Source organism: Trachurus trachurus (assembly GCF_905171665.1).
Source record: "Trachurus trachurus genome assembly, chromosome: 6".
Taxonomy (NCBI): Eukaryota; Metazoa; Chordata; class Actinopteri; order Carangiformes; family Carangidae; genus Trachurus; species Trachurus trachurus.
This window is the reverse complement of record NC_139897.1, coordinates 4,313,763-4,325,736: the sequence shown is the minus strand read 5'-3', so window position 1 is coordinate 4,325,736 and position 11,974 is coordinate 4,313,763. Positions and strand designations below refer to the sequence as shown.

The 11,974-nt window shown below is 43.6% G+C and overlaps 1 protein-coding gene across 2 annotated transcripts in view; it reads left to right on the top strand.

The window, feature by feature from the left end:
- Positions 1 to 6,167: 6,167 nt before the first annotated feature.
- tango6 (transport and golgi organization 6 homolog) overlaps positions 6,168 to 11,974 on the top strand; it is a 34,267-nt gene continuing 28,460 nt past the window's right edge. The window contains exons 1-5 of one of the 2 annotated variants that reach the window (XM_083973745.1): positions 6,168 to 6,348; positions 6,705 to 7,348; positions 7,454 to 7,570; positions 8,309 to 8,456; positions 9,969 to 10,075. In XM_083973745.1, the coding sequence (XP_083829871.1) occupies positions 6,297 to 6,348; positions 6,705 to 7,348; positions 7,454 to 7,570; positions 8,309 to 8,456; positions 9,969 to 10,075 (1,068 nt within the window). In that variant the 5' untranslated portion in view covers positions 6,168 to 6,296. The remainder of the gene's footprint in view (positions 6,349 to 6,704; positions 7,349 to 7,453; positions 7,571 to 8,308; positions 8,457 to 9,968; positions 10,076 to 11,974) is intronic. The other variant, XM_083973746.1, reaches the window with a different exon arrangement.

The following is an 11,974-nucleotide window of genomic DNA, read 5'->3' as shown; positions in this document are numbered from 1 at the left end:
AAATTACACACAAGTGATAACAAGTGATGACAAGTGATAGGCCTACTGTATTTCAACCAATGGGCCACACACACACACACACACACACACACACACACACACACACACACACACACACACACAGCAAAACATTTTCCCTTGAACACACCTCAGGCCTCATTGTCATCAGCTGTGCTCACTTAATTAATTAAGACACCTGTGAGAGTCCTTTAAAAGAAGCTCCTGAGGCTCCTGAGGACATAGTGCTGGTGGAACAAGTAGCCTACTGTTGTGCCAGTAGCAGGTGAGACATAGCGTTTGCTTAATATTCCTGAGTTTATTGTCCATTTTTCTTTAATGTCAACAGCAACACTAGTCTGTACTTTACCTCTGTAAATTCTTGGGGTGAAATTGCAGGGCAGACATCTTGAGTTTATCCACCTCCTGAACTAAGATGATGTAAGTAAACAACTGACTTTTTATGAACTTGTTTGTGGCTTTGTAAAAGGTTAATATTAATGCATGTGTTGCAGGATCTTCTGGATTCCATATCTGCTGGTTGGAAGCATCACTTGTAGCCCTGTGTTAAAAGGTATGATATTGCTGCCTACTCAAGACTGATACTGCTGCAAAAGCAGAAGTAAGCGATCCGGTGGTTTTGGCTAACTTCTTGTCAGCCGATGGAGTTAGCAGTCCCCGCCCTCGTCCCTACGTCACCACATTCACACAGAGAGGACCGCCCCTTTATGCCGTTCTCTCTCCTCATTTGATAAAGGTTGTAGGATACAAGGAAAGTTTCTCCTCGGCTTACAGCAGAGCAGAGTGACTGACGGACCTGTGTTTCAGACCAAACACTCTAGTGATTGCTGTTGGAAGATACAACTATTTAAGACTTATATTAACACAAACATTCTGCTTTAATGACTCTAATTGCAAGTGTTTTTCCAGCCCATGGACCACAAGCTGCACCAGTAGCTATCTCAGAACCTGTGGAGGTGCCACTCCCATTCCACCCTGGCACCAACATGGCTGGGGGCAGTGGGTTCAATTATGGCTATGCAGGTTACGGGGTTGAGGCCCATGGAGCCCCTGAGCACGGTGGATATGGGGTTTACGCAGCCTCTCATGCAAGTGGGTACCAAGGCAGTGCTCCAAGTGGCAGCTATGATGGCTCAGCAAGTGGATATGGAGGGAGCAGGTCTTACGGGTATGTAAGCCATCAAGATGGGGCCAGCTCTGGATCTGATGGCAACGCTGGCCCTGAAGCCCCTCAACCAGTTTTCAGTGACGTGTCTGACCTGGAGCCAGTCTCCTCATTCAGCTCCCGTTCACGCTACCAGCGAGGAAGGTCAGTGTTTGGTCAAACCCGCTACAGCCCAGGAGACGCAGCTTCCCCTGTCATGCCAGTCATGCCAGTATACAAACCTGTCAGGAAAACTTCAACAGAAAGTGGCCCTGCTGCAGCTCCAGCTAAAGGTGGCTGGTAGAGACCTTCCAGGTAAGATGCAGTTAAATCAACACCATAGCTGCTTAACTATCTTTGCTCTCAACTTGCCCATGTTTTTGTCTTTCAGGTCCCCAATGTTTCTTCTTGATGACAACCTGATGCCAATTAAAATGTTTGTTACAAAATCTTGTGCCTGGTCTTGACTTTACCTCAGTTAAATATGGCTGTAGTTGAAATGGACCTGTAACGTTTAAGACAGAGGCTGTCTGACAAGCACAGAACAATGGTTCTGGTATACAACCAATATTGTCTCAACTCAAGACTGGTTATTGGGATGAGGCTGCACAAATGGCATTGTTCCATTTCCTTGGGGTTTTCTGTCTTCACTGTACAGTAGCCGTGTTTCCACTATAGACCTTTTCAGAGAGTATAAACAAATACAGGTGTTACCAAGGATACTAATTAAGGCTCCATTCCATTTAGTGTACCGAGTGTTTTCTAATGAGCCGCACCTGTCTTTGTTTATACTCTCTGAAAAGGTCTATAGGAGTTCTGGTAAAAGGAGGCGGTAGGAACTTCTACAGGAACCGTCCTCTCACTCGGCCTTCTCAGTGGCTGTGTCTCCACTGCAGAGTAGGACCCCTCAGCGACATGAGTTTCGATCGCTGCTTAATCGTTGTGACGGTTTCGACCGTGACGTCACCCAGGCGGGCCACAAGCACATGCGCAATCATAACAATGAAGCAGGATGGAAGGAGCATTCCGCTTACTTCTGCTTTAAATGTTAATCTTGCATGTGCAGCATCTATGCTTGAGTGCATACACCATCTGGCATGAAGCATACAGAAACATTTTAATGTGTATTTGTCATTCTCACCAAATAATTGAAATGGTTCATACTGTAGCCTCTGCTCGTGTCAGAGCAACAGGGTGAGGCTTGCATTTGCTCTCGGTTCAAAAATGTCCCCAATACATTAACTTTATTGTTTTGCTTGTCATATTCACTTTACTATTGATTATTTTACCTGTAGACATAAGACCCACTCCTGGTTTAAATGCAGTATAAAAGCATTAACAATCATGGCCATACTTCATTATGTCTTAGACATACATGTAGGTACAGTATACTCTCCCATCATGAGATGTTAGCATTGCCCAGATCAGCACCTGTTTTCTGTGTAGTCACCCAGCTCAGTTCATTATTAGTGGCTTTGACCTGCAAAATCACAAGTCATGATTGATCTTTTATTTTTCTGTCTTTATTCAGCATTACTGCGATGTGTTGGGCGGCTGTGGCTCAGGTGGTAGAGCGGGTTGTTCACTAACCGGGGAAGGTCAGCAGTTCGATTCCCGGCTCCCCCTGTCTGCATGTCGAAGTGTCCTTGGGCAAGACACTGAACCCGCACCTGCCCTGTGTGAATGATTATCTTCCAAAGCCTGTCTGCGAACAGTGCTGTATGAATGTGTGTGAAAGGGTGAATGCGACCATTACAGTGTAAAGCGCTTTGAGTGGTCCGAGTGACTAGAAAAGCGCTATATAAGTGCAAGTGCATTTCCATTTACCATTTACTTGTGCAAAACGAAACAAAAATGTCTAAAATTAAAACAGTTTTTAACGATGTGAGAATTTAGTCACCTGTTTCTAAAATAGTTTATCTGGGTCAAGGTAAAAAAAGAAAAGAAAGAAAAAGTTGAGAAAATAATGCACACTTTTGTTGAATGATGGTAGTTGAATTCATTACAATTAACAACAAACATGCAATGCTAATGTCATAATTATCGTAAAGGAAAATCCCAAGACATTTACCCAAAGAGAAGCAGATATACAGGTGCATCTCAATAAATTAGAATATCATGGAAAAGTTCATTTATTTCAATTCAAAAAGTGAAACAAATACCTGATAGATCCATGACACAGACTGAAATAAAGAACAAAGGGAATGGCGTGCTCAACTCTTAGTATATAAAGATGAACCAGGTGCCGGCTAAAAAAAAAACTGGAATGTCAGCACTCACAAAATAAACTTGAAACTTTTATTAGACGCACAGCAGTGTCTGACGGATGTGTTTCAGCCCTGGGCTTTCCTCAGCGTGAATCAGCTTCTAGTGAAACCAAAGTCACATGACCACACCCCCGAAACTGGAGGGGGGTCATGTGACTAGGAGTCACATGTCTCCAGGTGTGTATGGGGTTTAAACTTCCTGGGGAGAGCTCCCAAGACAGCATTGTAGGTGGCAGATAGATTGTGTCTTAGGCCACCACCTCTGTTTAGAGAAGGTTTCGCTAAGTGGACATCGATGGCTTCCTTCACCCCTCTCTCAAACCATCTGTCCTCCCTGTCCAAAACAAGGACATTGGAGTCCTCAAGAGAGTGACCTTTCTCCTTCAGATGCAGATGTACAGCTGAGTCCTGTCCCGATGAGGTGGCTCTTCTATGTTGTGCCATGCGTCGGTGGAGGGGCTGTTTGGTTTCCCCTATGTAGAGGTCTGAGCACTCCTCGCTGCATTGGACTGCATACACAACATTACTGAGTTTTTGTCTGGGTGTTTTGTCCTTGGGGTGGACCAGTCTCTAGGGTCTGGCCCGGTTTGAAATTGACGCGGATATTATGCTTGTGGAAGATCCTCCTGAATTTCTCAGACAGACCTGCCACGTATGGAATGACAATGTTCTTTCTATTTTCCGTTTTCGCCTCAGGTGTTCCTTTGTGGCGTCTCTTTGATGATTTGATAAAGGTCCACTTCGGGTAACCACAGGTTTGGAGTGCTGTCTTGACGTGTGTTAGTTCCTTCTGTTTGCCATCTGCACTCGAGGGAACCTCCTGGGCCTGTTGTCCTTGGTGTCCTCCCTGGTGAACTGGATGTTCTTGTCCACTGAATTTATGTGTTGGGTGAAGGCATCCACTTCTTGGGTTTTGATCTTTACCCATGTGTCATCCACATATCTGAACCAGTGGCTGGGTGTTGTTCCTCTGAAGGAGTTCAGCGCCCGCTCCTGCACCTCCTCCATGTAGGCTATAGGTTAGCCATGATGGGAGACACTGGAGAGCCCATGGCATATTCCGTCTGGTGTTATTATGCTACTTAGAAGCTCCATTACACCTGAACTGTCTTTTTTGGAATTAGACCCTGCTGTCACTATCTGTTTCTCTACTAAGAAAAGTAATAACAACTGTAATATACGTGCCTTATTTCAAAAGGACTTCCTTACTCCAGACTTGAACTGGAAAAGAATATGGTTCCTTCCCTCTACATTTCTGATTATAAATAAGATTAAAGAAGTTTCTTTTAAAATGATCCGTAGATTTTATCCCTGCAAACAATTTTTACGTAGATACAAAAAAGACATTGATGTGGACTGTTCATTCTGCAAACAATGTGAAGAAGATCTTTATCATCTGTTCTGGTCCTGTCCCTTTTCATCTGTTTTCTGGCAAGATGTTTGTACTTTTATTTCTCAGAATATCTTGTCTGGTGTGTCTCTATGTGAATCTGTTTGGGTTCCATTCCTATCCTGCAAACAACAAAGATCACTATTAGGCTACATCGCAACCTGCTTGTTCTACTTGCAAAATACCACATACACAAATCCAAATTCGCTAATCACAATCCATCATTTTTAATTTTTGAGAAGGAACTCAAACAATAGGCTACTTCACAACTATCCAACAAAAAAGTTATTAAAACCACTGAGTTATGCATTTTATATAATATTTTATTGAATTAATAGCAATGTTTTGTATACTATTTTGAATACCGCGACCCCCTGGCATTGTATTGTTCTTTGTTTTGTTTTTTTTGTTTTTTTACTAAATGTAATTCTTGACTTGTCAATAAAATTTGCTAAAAAAAACAATGTCTCCACTGGCTCTGTTACCACCATAGGTTACCACCATCTCCATTAGCCTAAGTATCGAACTTGGTTGCGGTTCCACCAGAATTCCACTAGGAGTGCTCGCGGGCGAGTGCAGAATGAATGGGGCCCAAGGGGGCAGTTGTCGGTCTGAGAAGTGAAGCTCACTTCCGCATTCAAAAAGCTGCAATCCCCTCGGCTGTCGCTGGGGGCTGGCTCCAGAAGGGAGCAACTCCAATCAAGCCCCATGTTAAAATAGCCGATTTTACAGCTTAAAAAAACATATTTACAGCCTGGTACATTTTATTTTTTTGGTCTCAATCGATAGTTTCTACCCCCGCACACACTCTGAGGGGGGTGAATTTTTTTTAAACTCTACAGTTTTACTATTATTAGGGTTAAAGCTCTGGCCAATTAGGGCGCAGAACCGTTGAGTGACAGGTCCGGCGACCGCTGTTACGAGGCCAGTGGGCGGGCTCTCGGCCGGCCAACGGCCGCACCGCTCCAAATATGGCAAGTAGAATCCAACATGGCGCGGTTCAAACCCCCGTAGTAGCGGCACAAAACAGACTCCCCAAAACCAATGGGTGACGTCATGGACGCTACGTCCATTCTTTTTACAGTCTATGATGGGGCCCTATGGAGCTAGAAGGCTAAATTTGTCCCTTTCACCTGGTAATCGTAGAAAAATCGCAAATATTGTTGTATTTTCTGCAAGTTCAATATGGATTATAAGTTAAAAGTGAATTTGTTGAGAAGTTTTGTCCTTTCTATTTCCTACAGGTTGGGCTGTTGTTGGCCATAACACGCTAGCATTCTGCTAATGAACGCTGATTGGTCAACGTTTGGGCGATGCGTGATGACGTCTAATTTCAGCGCCATTTTGAGTTGTAGCCGTAGCATGGATGTATATTATCATGAGCCGTAGCCATAACATGTTAACAACAAGCACATTCACGGCATGACTAGTTGTAGTCCATATAAACAGGTGAATCGACGGTCTGTGTGATGGCGATATGACGGCAGATATCCTCTCAGCGCTGAATACTCTCACCAAGCCTCTCGGCGGTAAGTGCATCATTGAATAAGATGACTAAGTTAAAAGGTGGCAGTCCTGAATGTTTCCTTGGATATAGCATGATTGTTGCTGTGGCTGTGTTCAAATACTTTACTGGTCACTCTGTCACCCGTGTAGACAAGAGCCTATGTGTTCGCGTCAGTATCAGTCACTCTTCACATTGATATTCATTATTTCCCTCTTATCTGCCATGTAAATCAATCCACTTATGTAGGTATGTCTGATGGTGCTTGATAAGTTGTTAGGTGATTGCAAAGACAGGAGCAGCAGAATTAATATCACTGTATAGAATAATAAGTTGAAGACAGCCAGCACTATATGATTTTCCCTGTGTGTCTGTGTGCAGAGGCATCTGATACTCAGTCCTCTCACCAGGAGGCTCTGCTGGCCGGGCTTCGGACCAACAGGGCCGTCCTCCTCCAGCAGCTTCAGTGTGAGAGCAGCCTTCAGGAGGTGAGGAGGCTGAGAGAGGAGGTGGCGGCTCAGGCACGATGGTTCTCCATCGATACAGAGGATGTCACATGGGGCTTTGTGCAGGAGTGCCTCCTGCTGCTTCTCACCTTGGCAAAACACCTCTCTCACGAGCTAGAACTCTTCAAGCAGACCTGCGCTCCCTCTGAAACCAAACGACACACCCCTGAGATGGCTCCACCGTTACCTCCTGATGTTCTCAGCGTCACCCAGCAGAAGACGCTCAGAGCTGCTCTTCAGTTTGTTGTCTCTCTGGGGCTCTGTCCCTACCTCGCCCCTGGAGTGGGTGTGCCACTGGGATGCAGGTCAGCTTTTGGAGCCATGGTGGAAAAACTTGTCCGTGGTGGACAAGTGTCTGGTGGAGAAATGGACCGCCGCCTTTTTATCACCACAAGTGTCCTGATGAAGTTGGCAGAGCTGTCATCTCTGGCCACATTGGTGTTCACACAGCATCTTGGGGATGTGATGGCAGCACTGTGCCAGCTAGGCTACCAACCACATCAGACAGAGAAGGAGAAGGTAACACGTGTGAATATGGATTTGTTGTTACTCTTTGAGAGATGCATGGTCTCTAGAGATAAAATCCATCTATATTGTTTGATTTTGAAAACCTTTGTGATGCAGGGCCTAAGTCCTGAGGAATGTCGAACCTGCAAGGAAGCCCTCAGAGGTCTTCTAGGGAGAGTCTACCAGCCAATCGTCATCAAGGAGCTGCTGATCCTCCAAGGTGCACCCAGACAGGTATGCATGCACCTGTTTAGTGAATATGTCAGGAACAGCTGGAATAAGGGTGATCAAAGTGCATTTTTGTTTTGTATGCATTGTGTTATTGCTGTCTCTCAGTTGGCTAAGTTTCAAGCCAGAACCCTAAAAAAAAAAAACATAGGGACTATTTCAAATGAAGCTGAATGCAGTTTAATATCAAATGCAAAATAGGGGACTTAATTTTTCCACCGGATGAAATGTATAATCTGTACAGTTTCTGACTTTGCTTTAGATTTGTTTAGATTCTGTTATACTCACTCTCTCTGTTTTTGTTTCCATTGGCTCCAGAGAAAATATCTAACTCTCCAGTTGCTAAATATTTTATCTTGTTCATCAGCTAGTTGCTAACTGTTTGTCTGCTGTGTGGTACTGGTAGCATTACACAATACTCATCCTTTTTTCTGACAGCAGCTGTCTGTTGCTGGGGAGAGTATTATTGATGAAAGCAGTAAGATTGAACCAAACCAAAATCCAGATGGTGGAAAAATAAACCAAGAACACAAAACATTTGAGCAAAAACCACAAAGTCTCATTTTGTCACTTCATATCAACAGACAATTACAATTGTTCTCTTACTATGCAAATGATTTGATTAGAATCATAATAAATGTTTTCTTTGGATATGTTTGATGAATGATTTCAATGTCAAGGAGAAGGTAAAAATTGCATCAGTGTTGCTGCTGAGATTGTTTACTTTACTGTCCGTCCTTCCAGGCTGGCGCAGTGGGATCTGTCAGTGGTTGGAGCAGCAGGGCAGCTCCGGCCTGGCTAAGACGCCTGTGTGGTCAGCTGCTTTCTGAGCGCCTGATGCAGCCAAATGGTGTCCAGGCTGTAGTCAGAGCCATCCTGGAGGGAGGAACAGGTGAGTGGGAGCAGAGCTAATGAAAACAAGAAAAGACACAAATATTCACATACAGTTGTGTTCAAAATAATAGCAGTCCGACATCACTTGCAAGATAAATCACTGATTTTGTTAGAATTTCAACTCTTTTTTTTTTCAACTTTTTCTAGAAGGTTTAGTAAAGGTATAGAAAACCAACAGACCCAACAGGCATGACGTGCATGCTGCTGATTCTGTGAAACTGAATCATTTACTGAAAGGGGCATGTTAAAAAAAAATAGCAGTGCCAGGTTCAATTATTGAGGTCATTGATTATGTGAAAAAAAATAGGTGTTAAACAGGTGGCCCTTATTCAAGGATCAAGGCAACTGATGCTGCATATGCTGGCTGTGCATTTGTCCTTGAAAAACAGAGTAAAATTGGTCGTTCAAGACACTGTTAAGAAGAAGAGCATTCTTTGATTAAGAAATTAATAAAAGAGGGGAAAACCTATAAAGAAGTGCAGAAAATGATAGACTGTTCAGCTAAAATGATATCAAACGCTTTAAAATGGCAGCCAAAACCAGAAAGGCGAGGAAGAAAAAGAAAAACGACTATTCGAAGGGATCGGAGAATAACCAAAATGGCAAAGGCTCAGCCAATGATCAGCTCCAGGAGGATCAATGAAGATCTAAGATTGCCTGTGAGTACTGTAACAATCAGACAACGTCTATGTGAAGCCAAGCTACCACCAAGAAGCCCCCGCAAAGTCCCATTGTTAAAAAAAATACATGTAATGAAGCGGTTACAATTTGCCAAATAACACATTGACTGGCCTAAAAAGAAATGGCGTAATATTTTGTGGACTGATGAGAGTAAGATTGTTCTTTTTGGGTCTAAGGGCCACAGACAGTTTGTCAGACGTCCTGCAAACACTGAATTCAAGCCACAGTACACAGTGAAGACCCCCACCCCCCCACAAGCATGGTGGTGCAAGCATCATGATATGGGGATGTTTCTCGTACTATGGTGTTGGTCCTATTTATCGCATACCAGGGATCATGGATCAGTTTGAGTACATCAGAATACTGGAAGTAGTCATGTTGCCGTATACTGAAGAGGAAATGACCCCAAACACACCAGCAAGCGTGTAAAAAAAGATGTCAACACTGCTATTTTTTTTAACATTATATTTCTTGACTTTCTGTAAAATATTATCAAATTAAATTACTTTTTCCAATTTTCTTGGTTTGAAATAGAATGTGCAGTGTCCCCAATGCAGTTGTGTTCCTTAAAATACAATTTATTTGAAGAATTTTGAGGTTTACTCACCTTTTTAAACACACTGCTATTATTATGAACATAACTGTATATCTAAAGAATCCAGTAGTAACAGCACAAAGCAGTACATTTATATTTTATTAGTTCTACTGATTCGTTTTTCTCCTTCACAATCTGTTTTATCACTTCATTAATACTTTTTACATTGTATGTCTTGGTTCTTTTTATGCAGTAGAACTTTTATCTGATGTTCCGACTGTCTCTTTCCTGTAGGGGGCGAGTCAGACTGGAGGAAATGTGATGGTGTGGCCAGGATCCTGGTGGCCTGCCCTAAACAGTCTGCCTCAGCAGACAGCTACTACAGACAAGTCTGTCCTCAGGTCAGCCGGAGACACACACACACACACACACACACACACACACACACACACACACACACACACACACACACACACACACACACACACACACACACACACACACACGATCTAGGCTGTCTGAGAAATCATGTTAGAGCATTCAAAGGGGCTCCAGCAACACTTATAATGGAAAAACAACTTTGAGAAATCATGTTACACAGGTGCAGTTTATTAAACAGATTATCTTTCATTCACAGCTGGAGCTTTCCTGTCATTGAGTGGTATTAATAAGTGTTAATATTCAAACAACTGGTGTTCTCCAGGAGAAATCAGATGGCTGAAATTAAGTTTCCTTTATCTATGACACAAATTGATCATTTATATGTTTTTTTTTTTTAAAATCAGCTGTGACCAGGTTAAAGCAGAAATAAGCGATCCGGTCGTTTTGGCAAATGCTGCGTTCCAGGCCGGCTTTTGAAACCGTAAATTACAGCTTCAAGTCACGACTTACGACTTTGTAGCGTTCCAGGCAACCCACTCGTGTTTTTCCGACCTGTTTTACCTGTGAAAGTCACTATAACGGCCACTCGTAACTTCCGACCCGTGAACTCGTACCAGATCGAACTGGTACGACTTTACAGGTCAGAAAAACACGAGTTACGGGTTGCCTTGAACGCACCATAACTTCTTGTCAGCCGATGGAGTTAGCAGCCCCCGCCCTCGTCATGGATCTATTGGTCCTCGTCCCTACGTCACCACATTCAGGCGCATCCCATGGCTGCACACACAGCCCTTCATGCCGTTCTCTCTCCTCATTGGATAAAACTTGTAGGATACGAGAAAAGTTTTCTCCTCGGCTCAGAGCAGAGCAGAGTGACTGAGAGACCCGTGTTTCGGTCCAAACACTCTATGTAAGTGATTGCTGTCGGAAGATAGAACTATTTAAGACTTATATTAACACAAAAATATCACTTACTTCTGCTTTAATTGAGTCTAATAGCCTTTATCTCAATCACCAAACTATAGGCGCGTTTCCACTGCAGGAACTTGGGGGTAATTTTCCGGGGTCAGCCCCGTTGGTGCGTGTCTCCACTGCAGGAACCTCCCCCACAGGGCCGCCTGCTTACAGGAACTTTTACAGGGCCGAACGGAGTCCCTGCCTGGGGGTAGGTACTCGGATCGGCCCTGAAAATGTCTCGGTGGGGCTTGAGATTTACTCTGTGCTGATTGGTCAGACTCAAAGCAGGATGTGACGAAGAGAAAGCCCCGAAATAAGCGGCATTTTTAAAACCCAACGTTATTAAAAACGGCTGGAAAAAAGGGAGAATAACTCAGTAAAAGATGAGAGCAGCAGTAGGCCTGGTAGAAAAAAAAGTGTGATAATGTGTGATCGCGGGACAACAAGAGCATAAAAAAAAAACCCGCTGCACAACGACCTTGCGGATTGAAACTGTTGCATGTGGCCATCAGAGCCCGGTGGGTCCTGTCTGCAGTGGAGACACGGCCACCGAGAGGGCCGAGTGAGAGGACGGTTCCTGTAGAAGTTCCTACCACCTCCTTTTACCAGGAACACCTGCAGTGGAAACTGAAGGACTGAAAGTTCGTAGTTGTAGCTAATGGATAATTCTAGTTTATTAAAATCTAGCTGTTTTGTGGCTAGTTTTGTTTCCACATGGGTAAAAAGATTTAGTCAGATATGTAAAAAAGACAGTTCAGAAAACAAAAACCTATAAGAGAAACTGCGCGTTTTCAACATCCATCACATTCACATCACTTCCGGTTCATCTTTAACTTATTGTACTCAAGTAGTTGAGTAGTGAGTGATTAAAGGGGAACTATGCAAGTCCTCCGTTGTTTTGCTAACTCTCCTCCCTGCCATGTGCATTTGTTTACAACGAGAGCTGGGACACCGGGTCGGAG